Source organism: Chenopodium album, chromosome 27 (genome assembly GCF_948465745.1).
Source record: "Chenopodium album chromosome 27, dcCheAlbu1.1, whole genome shotgun sequence".
Taxonomy (NCBI): domain Eukaryota; kingdom Viridiplantae; phylum Streptophyta; class Magnoliopsida; order Caryophyllales; family Amaranthaceae; genus Chenopodium; species Chenopodium album.
The window spans coordinates 11,408,701-11,431,361 of NC_137860.1; the positions used below are offsets into that span (position 1 = coordinate 11,408,701).

General features: G+C 40.3%; 1 protein-coding gene across 1 annotated transcript in view; it reads right to left on the reverse strand.

Annotated features, from left to right (window-relative positions):
* The window catches only part of LOC145620518 (uncharacterized), a 42,656-nt gene that overhangs the window by 16,669 nt on the left and 3,326 nt on the right, over nucleotides 1-22,661 (reverse strand). The window contains exons 3-6 of the mRNA XM_081675204.1: nucleotides 7,552-7,667; nucleotides 6,347-6,401; nucleotides 6,091-6,211; nucleotides 462-509 (exon numbers count right to left, since the gene is read on the reverse strand). Coding sequence (XP_081531330.1) covers nucleotides 462-509; nucleotides 6,091-6,211; nucleotides 6,347-6,401; nucleotides 7,552-7,667 — 340 coding nt within the window. The remainder of the gene's footprint in view (nucleotides 1-461; nucleotides 510-6,090; nucleotides 6,212-6,346; nucleotides 6,402-7,551; nucleotides 7,668-22,661) is intronic.

Here is a 22,661-nt window from a genome sequence, read left to right on the forward strand (position 1 = left end):
AAAAAGCGTTGTATTTATTGAGTTAGTGGACAAAGTTTAATCATTTTTAAAATGAGGTCGCCAGTGACTCAAGTAGAAATGAGAAAAAAAAAATGACTTAATGTAGGGATTGATTATCAGTTCATTGATTGAGTTGAATCATATTTAAAAACTTTACATTCTATTTAAAAATAAAAAAGTTGTCTTTGAAATAGTATATCACTATTTTAAGAGGTTAAAAATGCATGATTAGACATCATGTAAGTAAATTCATTATTACTCATTAAATCGTTTAACTTAAAATTTTGTGAAATGAATATAAATAATAAAATTTGTAAGCCGTGCATCGCACGGGTTCTATACGCGTTAAAAAAAATACAAGTATGACCCGTTCAAATAAGTTATATGAATTTCACCCAAATTTGGCATTAATTAATATACCTATCTAATTAACTAGTTTGGCAGTCGGAAAAAAAACTCACCTCCAAGCATCTTAACAAAATTCAGTCCTGAAATGCATCTTGGTTTATCTGCAATGAGTACATGCATCAAACATATCACAATGACACATGATTTAGGACCAACATAATTACATATGCACATGTTAAATATATAAAATCTTATTTAATGAAATGATGAAATAAGAGTTTGAATATTAGTATTATTATTATTAATTTTTTTTTTTGGACAAAAGATCTAGGAAATAAAAACTAATACTGAAAAAACAACAACTGCCTACGACGAGCACACCCAACTAACCAGTGAGCCGGCAAAAACCCAAGTTCGAGGAACTTTCCGAATTTGACACACCAACAGGGAACGAACGGGGTCTCGCAAGTCTTGAATGAGCCACCAAACCAAAATATCTAAAGACCCTCGAGACGAGAGAAATGAAAGGACAGCAGCACAATCCGTATGAATCCGGATCTTCAAGAAACCCTTACGCAATGCAAACTGAACCCCCCATAAACAGGCTTGTAACTCAGATTGTAAAGCAGAACTCGCCATAGAAGCCCAACTCCCACCACCCAGGACCTCAGACGAGCAAAGGTCCCGGATAACCCTGCCGCCCCTACTCGATAAGAAGAACTATCCCAAGCCCCATCCACAATCAGGCAAACTATTGGGGAAATATTAGGTAAGCCCTGCAAGCAAAACCACGGTACTGCCGACAAACCCGTGACATCAGCCGAACAAGAATGAACCGAAGAATTCTTCAACTCCTGAGCCTGAACACACCGATAATACCAATCCTTAGCCATGCTCTCAATTGTACCAAGCGACCAGACTGCTTTCTTGAACCTCAGCTGGTTCCTAGAAAGCCAAATAGCCCAGAGAATAGCAAATAGAGCCATAACCTTATTTTCAGAACCAGACGAAGAGTAACGAGAAATAGAATCAGCCAACCAAACCCCAAAAGTTGAAGATTGTGAAAACACCCAAGGAACTCCCAACACCCCTGACTCCCACAACGGACGAACAGACGGACAGTCTTTGAAAGTGTGTGCCGCCACCTCCAACTCAGCATGGCAAAAACTACAAAGTGGATCAATAGGACAACCTAGAGAAGAAAGGATGGCGGACAACGGAAGAGCGTCCTGCAGCAATTTCCAACCAAATAATTTCCAACGGGGCAAAATAGTTAACCTCCAAAATTTCCACCACCAGGAAGGAGACAGTTGACACCCTGAGCCCATAGAAATGCCAGACTAGCATTGAAGGGCATAAGCCGATTTTGTAGAAAAAACACCGTCCCTAGTAAACTTCCAATAAACAAAATCATCCAGTAGCCACTCTAGACGATCCAACGACAGAATTCTCAATGCAGAATGAGGATCAAAAAGGCTATGAACAACCGAAGCATCTCACGCGAATCAAATAGAGAAGAAACAAGAGACGGCGTGGCCGCCTCCGTGGCTGATCCTTAAAATGGACCGGAGCACTTGGAACCCAAGAATCCTCCAGAATCCTCTAGATTGCACCGAAAAACCTGAAAGCAGACCCCTACAACCCCAAGAGGGACGAGACACCAGAGCAGCCACCCTATACCTCAAAGAAGGATATTTGGCAAACAATAGACGAGAAATTAAACTAGCAACTGAGGGGACTGAATAAGGCGCCAACTTTGCTTAGCTAGCAAAGCAGAGTTGAAAGGAGCAACATTACGAATTCCCAAACCTCCCAAGCCCTTTGGGGGATGCAGCAAAGCGGAAGACTTGATAGCCATTCCTCGGCTTGACTGAGAAGATTTCCACCAAAACCTAGCTAACATGTTATCCATCTTGGAGCAAATAGTCTCAAGAATTTTAAAAATCGATAGAATGCGATTAAACGAAGCTACTAACACAGAATTAATTACAATCAATTTTGCCGTGGAAGAGAGATGCAAAGACACAAAACCCTCAAGTCGTTTAACCACCTTATCTAAAAGAAAATTAAATTTCGAGCACTTACTTCGCCCAAGATCCACCGGGATTCCCAAATAAGAACCAAGTCGGGATTCAGATCGCAATCTCAAACAGTTCGAAAGATGGTCGTGATAATCCTCCGGCGTATTAGGACTAAATTTAACAAAAGATTTCTGCATAATAAGCATTTGACCGGAAATATTACAGAAATCATAAAGCACATGCATCACCTGATCACAAGCAGAGGGCGACACCTGAAAAAACAGCAAGGAATCATCGGCAAAAAATAACTGAAAGATGGTCGGAGCTCCTCGTGCAACTTTAACTCCCTGAAAGAGACCCTTAGATTCTGCCTTGCGCAACATAGCAGAAAGAACTTTTATGCAAAGGACAAACAGATAAGGTGAAAGAGGATCCCCTTCACGTAATCCACAACGACGCCTGAAACTCTCAGTCGGAGCACCGTTAACTAAGACTTGGTACGAGACTGTCGAGAGACACTGCATAATCAATTGAATCCAATAAGGACGGAAACCAAACACTTGAAGAGCACGAGCTAAAAAATCCCAGGCCACCCTGTCATAAGCCTTGTTCATATCCAGTTTCAAAGTAGCATAAAAGCGTTTTCTGGCTTTGGAAGCATTCATGAATGATATCAACTCATGAACCATCAAACAATTGTCAGAAATAAGTCGACCAGGAATAAAAGCATTTTGGAACTCAGAAATTAAGCTCGGAAGCACTCCTCGCAACCAATGAGACAAACACTTCGCAATGCATTTGTAAACAACATTACAAAGACAATAGGGCGAAATTGAGAAATGAGTTCAAGATGCTCAATTTTCGGGAGTAAAACCAAAAAGGAACATTTCCAATCTTTAAGAAAATACCCATGAGCAAAGAAAAACTGAACAACCTTTCTGACCTGATCACTCACCCTATCCCAATGAGTTTTAAAAAAAAGGCGAAGGAAACCCGTCCAACCTGGAGATTTCTCATCTCCAATACTGAAGCATGTTTTATGTCCTCGTCAGAAAAAGGAGCCAGCAACGTCTGACGCTGAATTTCAGATAACGAAGGCAAGTGAAGAGATTCCCAAGGAAACTGAGAAACCGAGGATCGTATCTCGGAAGGAAACTCTAAAGTCCCCTTATACAGAGATTTGAAAAACTCCAAAGCTAAGGTACGAATACTCCCATCATCCGTTACCCAATCAACAGCATTATCCTGAAGGTCAATTATGGTGTTACGCCGCTTTCTAGCTTGAACAGCAGAAAAAAGTAGCCGGGTGTGTTCATCCCCAAATGCATCCCACTTCACTTTAGCTTTTTGTTTCCAGAAGAGAAAAGTAGCCTCGGCAATTTTCTCCATCCTCAAGGAATTAAAAAGACACCGACTGTAACGAGAATCCAAAACAGCCGCAGCTTAAGAAACCTCAGCCACTAACGCTTTCCAATCAATACCCCACAACTTCTTTTGAGAAACACACCAAGCTAGTAAGCGGTATCGCAAAAAACAAAGTTTCTTAGACAAAGAGAACATATGAGATCCCAGAATGTATGTCATAAAAATAGAGTGGACCATGTCTGCAACCTCTTAAGCATGAAGACACCAATTCTCGATCCTGTAAGGCCTTTTACATCTACCAGCAGGCAAAGAGTCGCAAAGAACAATTGCAGCATGGTCAGAAAACAAAATTGGTTGGTGCTAAACCGAAGTTGCAGGTCTGTCATGTAACCAAAGTGATGTAGCATATGCCTTATCCAGTCTCTCGAAAGTAGGGTCGGCCATTGTTCTCCCATTAGTCCAAGTGAAAGCGGGCCCTGAAAAACGGTATATCAATCAAACCCATGTCCAATCTCCATTGGATGAAATCATAACGACCTTATATATCCGGGTTACCCCCCACCTTATCGGATACAGAGTCCGCCTGATTAAAATCTCCAATTAATAAGACATTCGGATACAAAGCAATAATATCATAAATGTCACCCCAAACTGTGAACCGATCCGCAACTTGCGGCGCACCATACACAAACAAAACATGTTTTATTACCTGATTCTCCACTATTGTACACAATATTACATGTGGAGAAACTAAAAGAGGCTCAACCAGAATAGGAGAAAACCAAAACAGAAATAGGCCTCCACTAAGGCCTACCGAATCCACACCTACAGTTCGGAACAAGACAAGGAAGCCAATTTATTTGCTACATTTCAGCTAAGAACACAATATCCACATAATTAGAGCGAACTAAAGAAGCAATGTAAGGAACTTTAGGGTAGTCCGCTTGACCCAAACCCCTAGAGTTCCATGCCATAACCTTCATCTTGCACCGGGTGACCCAATCCGGGGGGTCACCAAACCCTCAGCAAAATTATCAGAAGTAAAAACCTTAACAGGAGAACGCACACAAGACCACTTGCGCTTATTGAAAGGCAGACATGGAAAACAACCATCTGACGTTGCCCCCTGCTCCAAACTTGTAGAGATATAATTCTTAAAGGGAGGTTTTGGTTGCTTGAGATGATAGGTTCGTTTAATTCTGAATACTACCTCTGTCCCCTTTTGATAGTCCCTTATGGACAAGTTTTAGTCCCAAAATGTTCACCACATTTAATTTTTCCAACAGCTATTAATATTAATTTTTTACCAAAATTCCCTCCAATTTGCAACAATATATGTGCAAATTTAACTTTCCCATGTAAATTTTGTTTTCCCATGTACTTTTATTACTTTCTCTCTCTACTAATTTTATGCATACCCAGTGTCAATTTACTTTTTCAATGTACTTTAACTATTCATTTATGTGTTTATTAATTCCCGTGAAAAATGTCCATAAGGGACTATCAAAAGGGTACAGAGGGAGTATTATTTATTTATATAAAGCAATATATATATAACTTGTTCATTGGACTAAGAGCATGCATTAAATTACTAAAAAAGTAATTGATAAAAGGACTTTTTGTAAATAATTACCTTATATACATTAAAATTTTCTGAAAAACGACCTTATAAAAAGATTGTTGTAAAAAACTACCTTAAAAAAAACTAAATGTTGCAAATTGCTACCATGTGCTTAATATAACAATGAAAGAGGAGAAATTTTGGGTTATAAGGGGGCAATAGAGAATTTGGGTGGAAAAAGGAGAAAAAAAAATGGTTGAAAATGAGTTATTAAACGTCACTTATTTACTGCAATAAGTCGGCAAACGGTAGCTTTTTACAACATTAATAATTGTTTTAGAAGGTAGTTTCTTACAACAACTGTTTTTTAAAAAGTAGTTTCGTACAATATTTATTTAATAAGATGGTTTTTTCACAAAAGTCTGACTTATATAAGGTAGTTTTTCACAAAAAGTCTTTGATAAAAACAACAATGATTGTATTTTAGCTAAAGAGGAAGTAATGTATTTCCAAGGGTAAAACATCTTAATTACTTCGTTGCTTTTTTTTTTTTTTTTTTTTTTTTTTTTTACTCCTATACAAATTTTGGAGATGAGAGAGATAGAGATTAGAAAATAAAAACATTGACACATAATGTGATAGGAGAGAGAATAGAGAGTTTATTTACTTAATATAAGAAGGAAATTGATGCAACTAATTTGAATCTTGCGTTTTAAGAAAGTGATGCAACTAAGAGTAAACGAAGGATGTAGAAAGCTAGCATAAAAGAAAAGGTATCAAAGCTCACACGCAAACCTGAGAATAGATCCAACATCTGAATAAGCATATATGTCACGTTAATCCCAGCCACAGCAAAGGGATATTCCCACATTGCTCTTTCGCCATCTTGCTTGTGCAATAGCTTGTGAAAAGAGACCTGCATTTGTAAGTGAATGAAGTTTGCGAAAATCATAATCAAGTTGCTAAGAAAGGAAACTAACGAATAACCATATTATAATAACTATATACTTCGTGCTTCGTATAAGACTAGTGGAGTAGAGAGAGAATTTACTGGATATGTTCGAGCAAAAAAGAGCAAATTCTCCAGTGATATGAAGCCACAACCCCTGTATTGATAATTATTAGCACTTAGAGTTTAATGTTTGATGCATAATAGGCAAATGAACAAGATCAATGAATTTCGTAAATTTCTTTCGATGCAACAACAAGCCTTAGTCTCAAAATGATTTGGGGTTAGCTAACATGAATCGTCATAAGGAATTGTACGATGTAAGAAAAGGACATAACAAAGTCATCATTTTTAAGAATTTGAAAAAAGGTGAGTGAAGTGGGTAAACGACAGAGTATTTAAGAAAAATTAGGGGAGTTTTAAAAGAGAATCAAAAATTAAATTCAAAAAAGTTTTAAAAGAGGTTACAATGTTGAAATTAAAACATAAACGTTTGAGAAAACTTTAGTACCGAAAAACAATACAGTTCATAAACTTCTTTTGATAGTTTTAATATTCCTATTGGAAAAAATAGCTAACATTAGCTTAGTGTCAAAAAATTATTCCTACGTATATGACATAGATGAAGCAGACATGATGATATCGTAAGTTCTACTTAGTACATTATTATTCTCATAAAAGATCTATACTTGTTTACAATAGATAAGTAAATTTTTTCATTTATCTAAACATTTAACATCAAAGCCACATAAAATCAACGATAGGGATTAGGTTTATGAACATCTCCAAAAATAATAATGACAAATAAATGAGAATACTTTTTTTTCGATGGAACTCGAGAATACTCTCTTTATAGTGAAGTGACACTAAATAAAAGAGAAATCTGAATATGTATCATCTACTAATTAGATTGCTAGTGTTGAAACATGGTTTGATTCCTACTGAACCCTCATAATTCCATATAACACGCAATTTAAAAAATATAACACACAATGGAAACATCATCTATGTTAAGTAAACTTTAGAATTTGACATCATTTTTTGTTTTCAGTTTTCTGTTTTTTTGAAAACTATAAACCAAACAAAAGGTGTTACACTTTTTTGTTGTCAAGTTTCATAAATATCATGATTTTAATAAGTCTAAATAATTTTTGATTCATTATGTGACATATATAATATACTATAAAAAAAATTAAAAAAAAAAAAAAGAAAAAAAAGATACCAAACGAACCCTTAAGAACTTAACCTCTTGTTTAATGAATGGTGCTTTATGGACTAGAAAACCACTTATTACAACTTAAATGTACCTAAAATCTGTTGATGGATTTGAGCCTTGCCAACCCATATCTTTCCATTGTTCTGAAACCAAACCGGTAAGACGATCATTTGGAAAGGCAGCATACCACAATGCTTTTAGCGATTCCTGTTCATAGATACAATTTATTGTCGATTTCCTAGTGTGGAATTGCAAAAAGTACCATAATGGTTGGAAGATTACAATTTGTATTATATAGAACAAAAATAGGCTGACAATGGCACATCTAAATAATTTATCAAAAATTTAGACAACTTCTACAATTATTGAAGATTCATATCCACTGTATAAAAACGACATTCAAGTGCTATGAAATTAGGGTAGAGCACCTTTTTTTTTTTTTTTTTTTCCTAGTAAGTAAAGCGCATTTAAAGATATTTATCTAAGTGGTGCACCAGAGGCAAATATAAGGCACTTTAGTGATTTACTTTAAAATACATACACCTAAACATACGTAATTTGAAGCAAACGAGGTGTTCCAAACGGAGGATTGACAGAGATTTATAAGTGTCTTATAGGGGCAAGTTGGTCAATTTATGCAAAATTTAATTAAATTTTGCCATTGTAGATTCAGGGATACAAAATACACTCTCAGTGGTACAAAATATAATTTCATTGGTATTTAAAAAAAAGTTTCAAATGTCTTATCAGGCTGTCAAATAATATCATTAAAACTTAATGGTATAAAATACATCCCAAGTTGTTTTGGTGTTTTTTTCCCTCGGGAGAGTTACAACTCGAAAACTGGTCCGGCTCGAGTTGTACCTGAAAAAACAACGGAGACTCCGGGTGGTTCGAGCTCCACCTCCGAATATCAAGTTAGAACTTGAATAAGAGAAAAAGGTGCGGAAATTTAGGTGGGATCTTCTCGAATTCTGAGATCAGGTGTTCTTTGATGAGAGAGAATATGGGTGTAGTAAATGATTGAATGTGTCCCCAAAATGTGGGAATATCTCCCTATTTATAGAGTCATTGGAAAAAGTGTCCCTCCTTAGGTCATTCTGACCTAGGTTTGGTGGGTTGCGCCGCAAATTGTGGATTTCTTGAGAATTGGGCCTTTAAAGGCCACAATTTTGGTTGATATCTAAGGTTGCCACATGTCAGCTAGTGAGTGGCCTATGGTGACCTGCCAAAGCTTAACACGTGGGCCTCTCTCATTGGTCCACATATTTATGGTATTTTTACCCTAAACATTTGCCCCTCAAAGGGTTGACGAGGCGGGCCGCGTGGCGCCTGTGACACGTGTTTCCCCGTGAGAGGTGAACAGTAAAAACGGATAGTAAAATTCTAAGGTGTGACGGGGATGCTCCCGTTTCACCCCTTTAAAAATAGAGTTTTACCCCCCTCCCTTCTCTCACTATTTTCATAACTTGGGATTTTTTAGAGAGAGAAAGAGAGATTATTAGAGAGAGATACTCTGATCCCGCCTGCATCCCGCCTGCATCAGATCTTCAAGATTTTTGTGTGTATTATTGACAACACCCAATGACCTTCTGTAAGAAGTTAAATTTCAGAACTAAAGTAAGGTAACCGCGTGTACCCTTTTTCAGCTTTTCCTTTCGTTTCCGTCTGTATACATTTTTTTACCGTATGTATACATATTTTTTTAAAATAAAAATGTACTCTCCATCCACACACATGGTACTGCCTAGGATATTCAACCGGTCTCCTGGTACGGCTGAATCTAGAACCAGGAGTGCCTATTCTAGACAGTCGAAACTGCTTTTCTCATCTCCGAATTCCTCCCTCTCTGTGTCTGTGCAGGACACCATGACAAGGGTGAAACAGACGGCTTTTAATCCCAGAAGGCGGCGCGCTAGCAAAGTGCCTGCAGATGAGGTTATTCGTGATTAGGACTATGAGGTTCCCGATAAGCAAGACGATTCCTCGGATGGTGCCCCCACTTCCCGGGTAAAACAAGTGTAAGGGAGGCAGGCGGCGAGGATGCCGCCTTCTCTAATAGGTTGGAAGATGAGTTAGGCGGTGAAGAGGCCGCCGAGAGATTAGGGGCAGAGGCGTCTGGCTCTGATCAAGACAATTTCGCGGCTGACTACCAGCAGCCGGCTAAAACATCGACTTTCCCTTACCCAACGAAGAAAGGGATGCTTCTGGGTGATATAGCCTTACTAAAAAGCGACTTTAAAGCTTTCAAAGAGGGACATCCCTTCGTCTGCTACGAGGCGGTAATTGAAGCCGCCCTCTACTTCCCTCTTCTTAGGGGGATTAGAAAAATATTTAAGGGGTATGACTTGGGCTTCTGGCAGCTCACCCCAAACTCATGGGTGAATATTCTGAGCTATATCGCCACCTGCGAGTTTGTGAATATAGAGCCCAACTTTGCCGCCTGTGAGTTTGTGAATATATAGCCCAGCTTTGCCGCTTCTGCTCATATGCATTACATGAGCAAGGCCCTAGGCGGTCATGGGGCGTGGTATACTTTAACCACCCTCCCCCAATAGTTGATGACCCTAGACAAAGTGTCCAAATGGACCGGGTGGAAGGAGAGGTTTTACTTGATCTCCTCCCCCTTTCTAAGACACAACCAGACCCTGCGCCAGTACAATAATAGCCGGCTATCCTGGGCAGGAAATGTACCCTCCCTCGTATATCTTCTAGAGCTCACGAGCAAATAATGGAGACTCTTCGAGACCACAACTGAGCCCTTGGGAGATGGGACTCAGATAATTGTGCCAAAAAACTAGATCCTCCATCCGGATTTTTTCTAGGATGAAAGATTCCTGTCCACCTATGGGTTTAGCACGATGTTCCCCAAGGGTAGACCCACTTTTGTTTGCTCGAAGCGCTGAATATGGGGGACCTTGAGAAAAAACTGGCTAAGTTTGTCGCGCAACTACGCAAAGAGCAGCTGCTGGCTAAGAAGGCAGCCGTCGAGGCTAAGGAGGCCAAGAAGAGCGGGGTAAGACCACTTGACTTGTTTTCTTTATTTTCTATTTTTCCCAAGTGTTTTTCCGGTTGTAACCTTTTTGATTTTTCCTTTGCAGGGTGCTGGCAAAACCATTCCCCGTCCCATCTCAAAACTTATCAAGAGGCCGGGTGAGGAGTTGTATAAAACTCCTGCTGCTAAGTCTGCAAGGAAGAATACTTCCCAAACAACTTTATCTGCCAACCCGGATCCTCCTATGACCGGGGGCAAATCTCCTTCGGTATTGAGGGATCTGTGTGAAAGCTCGTAGCGCTCTGCGAAGAAAGCGCCGGATCCTCTAAGGCAACGAAGAGTGGCGAGCCACTCAATGTTGCAAGCGGTGATGCAACAGCTGGGGAGGGGGAGACTCTACAGCCCCAGACTCAAGGTAAGCCTCGTATTGAACTTCCTTAGCCGTTTGAATTCATGCGAGTCAAGACTATGGTCGACCCCACTGGAGGTTCAGTTAGCAGCCGTCAATGAATGAATGTCAACTATGCTGCAACCTTATCACTAAGTACTTCTTATGGTGCAGATTTTACCTCCGAGGCACTTGCTTTGCTGGCGTTTGCCAAACGGATGGTGAGGACCCTTACCCGGTCAGAGAAGAACTCCATGCCTGATCTGCAGGTGGTGGACTTCGACCGGATAATGGGCCAGCTAGCGGAGGTAAGGACTTTCATGTTTTTTTCTTTCATTTTGTTATGTACTAAACTTTCCGGCTGACCCCCTTTTAGGTATTGCTGATAATGGATGGGTTGTGGGGCCCCTTTAGGAGGAAGCAAGAAGAGATAAATGATGCCAAAAAGAGGACCACTCAAAATCTCAACTCTACTGAATATGCTAACTATATGTTTGAAATAAAGATTAAAGCAGTAGTGTTGAAATAGGAGGAGCTGATCCGGAACCTGACGGCTGCTAATGATGACGCCAACAACCGGGCCAATGACCTTAAGCTGCAACTGAAAAATGCTCAATTTGATCCCAAGGCATTGGAGGGATCTGATCAGGAGAACACAAAGCTCCGGGCAGACGTCACCCGGTTGGGGGTAGAGGTGGTCAATCTGGGGAACCAGCACCGAGATGAAATCTCTAAGGAGCAACGCCGGCTGGTTGAGGAAAATGAGCGGGACAATGAGCCCGCCTAAAGATAGCCTGGGGTCTCCTTTACCCAGACGTAGACTTCGAAGTCTACAAACTTAGGTATGATTACGCCACTACGGTGTATGATGCCTAAATGCTGCAAGAGGCAGCTTCGCCTCGATTCAAGGCCTAGGCAGCTGAGCAGGGTTATGAAGTCTAGATGATGAGGAGGAGCCGGCAGGAAATTTAGCGGAGCAAACCAACCAGCTCCTGGATGATCAAGCTCATACTGCTGAGACAAATGAAGGATCCCTCCCTGCCGGTCTGGACCAGCCGGAGCAGCCATCCTAACAGCTTTGAGTTATCTACTTTTTCTTCTGCGGTAGTATGCCATCTTTCTTCTTTTCCGGCTTGTATGCCGAGTAATATTGTAGTTTTACCGACTATGGAGTCGGGTCAACAATTTTTTCTCTTCTCTTTTCACCGGATGTGTATCCGATCAACAATATTATTCGGCCTTTGTGCCGATTTTTAATTTATGATGTATTTCGACTTAGTCGGTTTTGCACATATTACATTTGAGTTTGAATTTTGAATTTTGAATTTTGCCTATATATAATTGATATTTTGCATAACTTATGAAAAGCATGCGGCAAATAGTGATCCGGCTGTTCTTGCCCCTGGGCGGCTGTGTGGTTGGTTTCATCCTAGATTGATTAATTAGCTTGGAAACGTTTGATAATATGAGGAGTATGAGATGTATGTAAGCCAATCAATCACAATGGTCATTGCCCCAAACCGAGTCCACAGCCGGCCATTGAAACAGGCGTTCCAGCCTCTTACCCAGGCGGTAAATAACCGTCTAGGTGGTTACATAGCCATTACAAAAAGCTCATTTGCCCCATTACGGAAACCAGTGCAATTTTGGAATACATAATCGAAGTAGGAACTTCGGTCGATAGCCGGTTGATGTGCTAAGACATCCAGTTTCTCACATACTTGGTCGTTCTCTAGATTATTTTGGTTAGACGGCTTTGAGTTGACCAATTAGGCCGTTCAATCTTTGTCGTCTGCCTGCGTACGTAGAGCAATCAGTGGCTTATTCTTTGCGACAATTGCATCCGGAGGGGTGTCGCCAGACGCCATGTTTCATATCGGAACAGGTGATTTTATAAAATAAGTAACCATCCGGCCAATGGCCTCATGTCTTAGTTTAAGACCAGTTGTGTAGCCACTACGCCTTTTTGTGCTTAGTTTATTTACTGCTAAGTTTCAAGCATAGCTTATTTAAGTAAATGTGAATGGTCCGTCCGTGCATTGCCCAGACGGCATAAAAACAAATAACTAAAACAGTAAAAGTATTAAAGCAAAAGCAACTTTTCATTGATAGACTTCTTGTTTACAAAAAATTTACAACTCTCAGAAGCAGTACTTTTTTAAATTATCTACATTCCAAGTTCTAGGCAGGCGTCTGCCGTCCGGAGTTTTTAGGCGGTAGGTGTCATCCCTAACTTCATCATAGATATAATAGGGGTCTTCCCAATTAGGATTTAGCTTTCCAAGCCTATTGGCCCTACTGGTTGCCTCCAATTTTCGTAGCACAAAGTCGCCAACTTTCAAAGGGCGCTTGTGCACTTTTTTGTTGTAGGCTCTTGTCATTCTCATACGGTATATCTCATGACGCTAGGCAGCATTTCCCTTGCGTTCCAGGGCGGAGTGAGTCCAATGCTAGCAGCATGGCCTCCTAGTTTTCCTCTTCATCGTAAAACATCACTCGAAGAATCGGCTCGTAATGTTTGATGGGCAAGACGGTTTCAGCACCGTATACCATGACAAATGGAGTTTCACCGGTTGCCCCTTTTGCAGTTGTCCGGATGACCCATAGGACATGAACTAATTCTTCTGCCCGAGAACCACCGGCTCTTTCTATTCTCTTTTTTATACCGTCTGAGATGAGTTTGTTAAAGGCTTTAACTTGGTTGTTTGCTTGGGGTCGGCCGACTGATACAAAATAGTTTGAGATCCCTTGATCTCCCAACCAAGTCTTGAGCTGAGGCGTCTCAAACTGAGGGCTGTTGTCAAACACCATAGACATAAGTACCTCGAATCGGGTGATGATGTTTTTCCAAATGAAAGAGATCACATCCTTTTTCTTGATGTTCTTGATCGCCTCTGCCTCCACCCACATGGTGAAGTAATACACAGCCACCAGAATATAACGTGTTCTGCCTGGTGCAGGCGTGTAGGGACCTAAGATGTCCCTACCCTATTTAGCAAACGGGATTAGGTTGTGGATTGCCGTTAGGTCAGTAGCCGGACAATGAATGAGCTTGCCAAATTTCTGACACTTGTCACATTTTTTCACCATCTCTTTAGCGTCTGACTCTAGAGTGGGCCAAAAGTAACCCTGCCGCCTGGCTCTAACAGCTAAGGACTTGCCGCCTATGTGAGAGGCGTAATATCCCGCATGAAATTCTTCGAGAACTTCTTTCCCCTTTTTTGGGGTAACACACTTCAGAAGAGGTTTTAAAAAACCTACTTTGAAGAGCTCTACGCTTCTCATCTCGAATTTTGCAGCTCGTTTCTTCATGACGGCTGCCTCCTGTGGTGAATCAAGGAGTGTGCCGTCTGTCAAATAAGCCCGGATGCCATCCATCCAGTTAAATCTTTGGTCTAGGATTCCAATGGGCTCTTCATATATGCTTCTTTTTCAAGAACTTCCATAAAGACTGAACGAGGTGTATCACAGCAGGCAAAAGATGCCAACTTAGACAGGGCATCCGCCAGGTTGTTGTCAGATCTGGGCACTTGACTCAGACGAAATTCTTTAAGTGTCCCAGCCTCTTCTTCGAGTGCCTAAAGGTATTTGATCATTGCCGGATGGGTAGCTTCATACTGCCCCTGGTACTGGCTTACGACCAACTAAAAATTAGAGAAGAATTTTTGTTGTCCCTGCTGCCTTACACATGCGGATTCCGGCTAGCAGGGCTTCGTATTCTGACTCATTATTTGAGGCCTGAAACTTGAACCGTAGTGCATATTCAAACTTGTCTCCCTCAGGAGACTCATAAATAATTTTTTCACTACAGCCGTTCTTTGTTGAGCCCCTGTCTACATACACTTTCCAAACCTGATCAAGATTGCCCGGTGGAACCGGCCGTGTCATTTAAATAATGAAGTCGGCAAACACCTGATCTTTCACTGTCTTTCTTGGTTCGTAAGTGATCTCAAGACTTTGCATTTCAATAGCTTCTGCTGGATGACTCCAAGGTAGACATTGGCCGCTTGAGGGGTCGATCGGTGTAGATCACCACCGGATGTGCCAAGAAGTATTGTTTTAGCTTCTTGAATACCATATATAGAGCAAGGACAAATTTTTCAACCTTGGGGTACCGGAGTTCAGCGTTTCTGAGTACATAGCTAATGAAATGGACCGAGAGCTGGATGCCGTATTTCGCAACGAGGAGAAGAGCACCGAGGGCATGGTCTGAGACGGTTAGGTAACGTACAACGTCTCTTTGGGCAAGGGGCTAATAGGCCTTGGCAAAGAGTGCAAGTGTTCTCTCAATTTCTAAAAGGCCACCTCAACGTCATCCCCCCATTCAAATCTAGTTTTCTTCCTGATTGCTTGGAAGAAGTAAAGGCAGTTGTTACTTGACAGGCTGAGGAACCTTCCCAATGCCGCCAGGCAACCAGTTAGTCTCTGTACTTCCTTAACAGTGCGAGGTGACTTTATGTCAATTACCTTCTGTATCTTCTTGGGGCTAGCCCTTATCCCCCTTTAATCAATCAGGAATCCAAGAAACTTCCCAGACTCAACACCAAAGACGCATTTCTTAGGATTGAACATGACCTTATGCCGCTTGAGTGTAGTGAAGTTTTCTGGGAGATCAGCAAGGTGATTCGTCTACTGCTTGGATTTGATTATCATATCATCGATGTACGCCTCTACATTCCTCCTAATTTGATTAATGAAGAATATAATAATCATCTGTTGGAAAGTAGCAAGCGCATTCTTCAAGCCAAACGACATCATAGTATAGCAAAATAACCCCTGATCAGTGACAAAGGCCGTCTTCTCTTGATCTTTTTTCCATAGGGGTATCTGATGGAAGCCGGAATAGGCATCCATAAAACTCATCAAGGCATGACCGGCTGTAGAGTCGACTAGACTGTTGATCTTCGGAAGCGGATAACTGTCTTTTGGACATGTTTTGAGGTCTGTGTAATCAACATACATAAGCCAGGTACCATTCGGCTTTTTTACGAGCACAACATTTTCCACCTAGTCGGGAAAGTTCCATGGCCAAATGAACCCAGCGTCCAACAACGTTTTTACTTCGGCAGCTGCCGCCTGACTTCTTTCCTCACCGTGATTCCTTTTCTTTTGCCGGATGGGCTTCTTTTTTGGATCCACATCGAGTTTGTGGACAAAAATGTCTTTGAATTCTTTCAGCAGAAGGTGCAAGTCTACACCCAACTTAGCATAAGCAGCCATCCCCACCTTAAGAGTACACTCTGGATGGCTATCATCTAGAGGTATATCAATATGTTCACCAGCCGGCTGGGGACGGAGCTCATCTGCCTGTTCACCGGTCAGTGATTGCTATTTTTTCTCTTTCTTCCCCTCCACCAACTGATCAGCTTTTCTTTTCTTTCCGGCTGCTGGTGGGGCTGGGTTGACGTCCTTGACAATGTCAAGGTCTATAGGCTCCTGTCCTTAGCCGTATAAGGCCATAGTGGACTTGACGACTGAGAGATAACATTAAGGGAGCCAACAAAACCGTCATCCTTCTCATACTTGAACAGCATGAGGGAAGGAATGATTATTGCCTTGGGCACGTTGAGAGTTGGACGGCCCATAATGATGTTATAGGCGGTCAGCTCCTCAACTACCAAGAATTTGACGACCAGAGGTCGTCCTTCTACTTTTTCTCTTAGCCGGATGGGAAGATCAATCCGATCGACTAGGTACACCATCCCCCCTCCAAAGCCAACCAGGGGATGGGTTACCTGGTGCATGATGCTGGGCTTGTATTTCAGCTTCTGAAAGCACTTGAGGCTGATAATGTCCGATGAGCTGCCGGTGTCAATAAGGATCCGCCCAACCAGCTGATTGGCGACCTTACATCCAATGACGACCGGATCGTCTTGCGGACGGCGAACGCTGCCCCTGTCCTTCTTAGTGATCAGAATCCCAGGGAAGGTGGAGCTAGCAGACGCCTGATCATAATCAGCTTTGTCCATCTTTCGAAGATGACTCTTGGTGCCCCGGATGGTAAGGTCCTTGTTAGTTTCTAAGCTACTAGTTCATACCACGGGCACGGCACGGCCCACCTCTAGTTCATACCAATGCATCATTATAAATACATTTTAAAATTTCCAAGCTAACAATAATTCTTGATGAAGCTATAAGTTTAAAATAATTTTCTGTACAAAATACTTGAAGGTGGCTAAAGCACAACAAGCCTTTAAGGAATAAATGAAATTTCAAGTTAGTTAATTTTCAGCTAACATGTAGAGATCACTAATAAGGTGTAAAGAACAACATGAATGATATCATGACCACTACCTAATTAATCTAATGTTTAGCTATGGTCCTTTGCATGTTTCAATACCTAGCTAAATTTTAATCCCGAGGCGATGCCCATGGTTATTAAATATATTACAACAATTGTGAATGGTATTATAGTTACATATTAAAACCTGTTTTATAATTTATTTTTTGATATATATATATAGTATAAAATAAAACATTTTAAGACATAGTTTAATGGTTATGTTCTTATTAATTAATCTTGAGATCATCAAGAGTTCGAATCTTTATATAAATAATGATTCTAAATTTTTTAATTAATGTGTAATAATTTGAAATAATAGCCAATAAAAAAAAGTTGGAAGAGTGTCACGTGGCTTGTACACTTGATTTGAAATGCCTTGAAAAGTGTCACGTGGCATATGAACTTGATTTGAAATGCCTTTTAATATATAGTACAGATTGTAACACCTATATTATATTCTTTCTTTTTTTTTGGTTGTTGTTTTTTTAATTTTTATTTAATTTTTTTTTTGGTTAAGAAGAGGGGCAAGCCCCAAAAGAAAAGATATTATATTATTTCTTTGATTGTTCTCTTTCTTATGTACATTTTCTTTTTCGATTGGAAAAATTGCTGGGAATAACACCACCTTTGGGGCGTCCATGAAAAATAATCCCACCTTTGGGATTTTTTAAAATAATCCGACCTTTATATTTAATCCGCTCAAAATGATCCCAAGTGACTTGTAACCGGTTGAGTAGGTAAATTTTTTTTAATTATGTTTGATATACACGTGTCAACACGTGATTGGTAATAAAAAATTAGATTTAATTATAATTTTGTTTTAAGATAATAATTAGCAATTAACATTAACTATTTTTATTTTCTTCTCAAAAAAAAAAAAAAAAAAAACAAAAACTAAAAATTCAACCTGACCCTAGCTTCACCGGAACCCCGACCACCTCCCCGTCCCTATCACCGGCCCAGACGCGTCGCCATACCCTCAGAAACCAGACCCCAGGCGCACCGGCCACCGCGCCGTTCGCAACCCTCCACCACCCCCTTCCGTCGCCATTAAACCACCATAACCATGACCAAAATTGAGGTGTTTGAAGGGGATAGGGGACGAATTGGGGCGTGGGGAAGGGGAAGTAGCCGGAAAAGGGATCGGGGAAGGGAAGGGGGTTGGGTTCAGCCGTTCTGGACAGAAAGAACATGTGGGATAGTTTTGTTGGTCGCCGTAGCTTCGCCTGGGCTGATGGTTCAAGGGAAGAAGAGGGGATTGGTAGGTAGGGGGATGGTGGTTCAAGGGAAGGGGAAGGGGTCCGGCGCTACTAGCATTGTGGTTGGGGGCTGGGTTTGCCGGAGCTATAGGGCAGGGGATAGGCTCAGGCGGCACTCGCAGCAGCTGGTGGGTGGTGGATGTTTTTTTTTTTTTTGTTTTTTCTTTAAAAAAAACTTAACTTTCTTTTAAAGAAAATTTTAATTTACTTTTATTTTTTTTACCAATCGTAGGCTGCCACGTGTCATAATACTTGTTATAACAGGTTTACATGACCGGTTGGGTTAATTTTTAGCGGATTGGGTAGTGTCAAAATTGTGAATCTAAAACAAAGAAAATAGCAGAAATAGTTGTTGTCTTCATCATTCATTGAAACGAGCTCAAGCTTCAGCTTCGAGCAAAAATGGAGGAGTTTTTGGTGTTCATTATTACAGAGAGAGAATGTAATGAAAAATGAATGAGATATTAAATGCTGACAACAACCAAAATAAAGAGGAAAGGGAAAGCACGAAAAATGTCACTGCTGAGGTGGAGAAGTTGTTATAACAACTTATGCTGAGTCAGCTGGAGAGCTCACAATACTTGATCTATCTTGAGTGTGGGCTGGGCCTGTGTAATTGGACTGAAGAGAACGAGCTTGGCTAGTATTCTCAACACCCCCCCTCAAACTAGGTTGGGGACTGAACAAACCAAGTTTGGCAAGAAGCTCATTAAACTTCTTAGAAGGAAGCACCTTTGTAAGAACATCAGCAATCTGAGAGGATGTAGGCAAGTATGTGAGTTGAATCAAACCCTCCAGAACCTTCTCACGTGTGAAGTGGCAGTCAATTTCAATGTGCTTAGTCCTCTTATGGAAGACTGGATTCTTGGCAATGTGAAGAGCAGATTGGTTATCACAGTGCAAGACAACAGGCAGCAGATTGGAAACACCAAGTTCACTCAGCAATCTGACCATATGAACAACCTCGGAAGCAGCACTAGCCATGGCTCTGTACTCAGCTTCAGAAGAGGACTTAGAGACAGTAGCCTGCTTCTTGGACTTCCAACTAATTGGAGATTGACCAAGCTGGAGAACATACCCTGAGACTGATCTTCTGGAATCTGGACACCCTGCCCAATCAGAGTCAGAGAAAGCTTGAAGAGTGATCTGATCAGAGGCCCTAAGCAATATACCCTGACCAAGTGTACCATTGAGATACTTGAAAACATGTTGCAAAGCCTGCCAATGTGGTTCTCTTGGAGACTGCATGAATTGACTAAGATTCTGAACTGTAAATGCCAAATCTGGTCTTGTGTGAGTGAGAAAGTTAAGTTTTCCAACAAAACTTCTATAGAGAGTAGGATCAGAAAGAAGTGCACCATCATCTTGAGTGAGTTTTAAATTTACAGGCAAGGGAGTAACAACAGTTTTAGTAGAATCAATCCCACTAGCAGCCAGAAGTTCCTTTGTGAATTTGTGTTGAGTAAGAACCACACCATCTGGAACATGATTGACCTCAAGACCAAGAAAGTAACTCAATCTACCCAAATCTTTAATGCTAAAGATCTTGTGAAGATGCTGTTTCAAGGATTGAATACCAGACACATCATTTCCAGTTAAGATAATGTCATCAACATAGATAGCTGCTACAGTCATTTTATCATCAACAGATTTAATGATAAGAGAGTAGTCACTTTTGCACTGAGTAAAGCCTTGAAGAAGCAATTCAGTAGTGAGTTTAGCAAACCACTGTCTAGAAGCTTGCTTAAGTCCATATAAAGATTTCTTCAGTTTGCACACCTTTGAACCAGTATTAGAAGCAGAATAACCCTCAGGCAAAACCATGTATATTTCTTCATGTAAATCTCCATGCAAAAAAGCATTGTTCACATCCAATTGGAACATATCCCAGCCTTTACAGACAGCCAAAGCAATGACAGTTCTCACATTAGACATTCTGACTACAGGGGAGAAAGTTTCAGCATAGTCAACCCCATGTTTCGGAGTGTAGCCCTTAGCCACTAGTCTAGCTTTGTATCTCTCAATGGTTCCATCTGCCTTGAGTTTAACCCTGAACACCCATTTACACTTTATTGGTTTCTTCCTAGGAGGTAAGGAAACAACATCCCAAGTATTGTTCTTATGTAAGGCTTCTAATTCTTGCTTCATAGCATCTAACCATTCTGGGAATTGAGCAGCTTGTTTGTAGGAAACAGGTTCAGATATAGGAGTTGAGTGAGCAACAAGAGCTCTATGTTGAGGCAAAATTGATGAGAAAGCAACCAAATTGCACCAATGAGAAGTAACAGCAGACATAACATAATCACCAAAATGTTTGGGTGTCTTTCTAGGCCTTGTGGAAGCTCTAATTTGTGGTTCAGAATGGGACAGAGAAAAAGTATCATGAATAGCATCATGAATGTCAACAACATCAGTAGGAGAGGAAGAAATAGTGTGATTAGAACTGTCATGTAGGAGAGATGGAGAAGAGAGAGGAGAAGAAGGAGATGAAGAAGAAGAAGGAGAAGAAGGATGTGATGTATCTGTGTTATCATTAGAATTTGTAGGGAAAAGATCATGATAAAAGGAAGGAGTAGCAGAAGGGGGCATGAAAAATTGAAAAGGTGAAGAATCAGTACTATGTGCATCCCTCATATGATATGGAAAATGCTTCTCAAAGAAGACCACATCTCTAGAAATTGTAACCTTAGAAGAGGCAAGATGTAAAACCTTATATCCTTTTTGACCAACAGGATACCCAATGAAAACACAAATATCAGACCTAGGATCAAATTTAGATCTATGTGCCTTGAGGGTAGACACATAACAGAGGCAGCCAAAAGCTCTCAGGTTTGATAAATCAGGTGGAGCCTTGAATAACTTTTCATAAGGTGAAAGATTGTTTAAAACAGATAAAGGCATTCTGTTTATCAAATATGCAGCACAAAGTACACATTCTCCCCAAAATTTCATAGGTAATTTAGCTTGGAAAAGTAGGGCTCTAGCTGTTTCCAATAAGTGTTTGTGTTTTCTTTCCACAACCCCATTTTGTTGTGGAGTGTCACTACAACTCTTTTGATGTTCAATGCCAAAAGAGTGGTAAAAATCAAGAATAGAACCTTCACAAAGTTCTTTGGCATTATCAGTCCTTATGCACTTAATATCAAAACCATATTGATTCTTAACAAATATAGTAAAGTCCCTTAGGATAGAAACAGAATCAGACTTAAACTTGATCAACTTGATCCAAGTCATCCTTGTATAATCATCAACAATGGTTACAAACATATGACAACCAGTAGATGTCTGATGTACATAAGGACCCCAAAGGTCTACATGTATCAGCTGAAAAGGTACATCAGACTTTATTTCACTGCTAGAAAAACTTAGTCTATGTTGTCTTGCCTTAGGACAAATTTGACAAACAACATTATCAGAATCCTTTACCTTAAGAGCAGGAAAAATAATCTGCAACTTAGGAAAGGGTATATGACCAAATCTAAGATGCCACAACTTTGCATCATTAATAGATCCTAAAGCAATATCCTGAGCAACAACAGAAGCAATGTGACTCTTATTCTCTATAGAGGAAGGAATCTTCAAGGGAACAATATCAGATTCAGAAAACTGGTCAGCAACATATAGTCCTGAGCATAATCTACCAAGAACAATCTCTTTGGTCTGGGAAGACCCCTGTATGAGACATTCATTTCCAGTGAAAGTCACAGAATATGAGTTATCCAGACACAATTTATGCACATATATCAAATTGAAATGAAAATCTGGAACATATGAGACATCCCTCAGAGTTATCTGACTATTTATCTTGATTGTGCCTATATGTGTCACTAGTATCTTTCTGCCATCAGGGATAGTGATACTATTATCTTGACTATGAAACTCAGTGAATGTATTAAACATTTTTAGATCATAACAAATATGATCTGTAGCCCCACTGTCTATGATCCAACCAAAATTAAACTGAGATAAGAAACAGAATTTACCTGCAAATAAAGCAGCACTGTTGGAGCTCTCACCAATCATAGAAACTGATTTTTCAGATTTAGAATCCTTCTGTTTGGAAATGTAACTCATGATAGCATTCAATTGTTCCTTAGTGAAAGGAGAATTTGTCTCAGAATTATCATCATCACCATGAGCATAATGAGCAAATTTCTTTGGCTGAGGTCTGTCAGAAGGAAAACCATGTAGCTTGAAACACTTATCAACTGTATGATTTGTCATTTTGCAATGATCACAGAATAAATCTCTTTTCATGTATCCCATATTCTGTCTG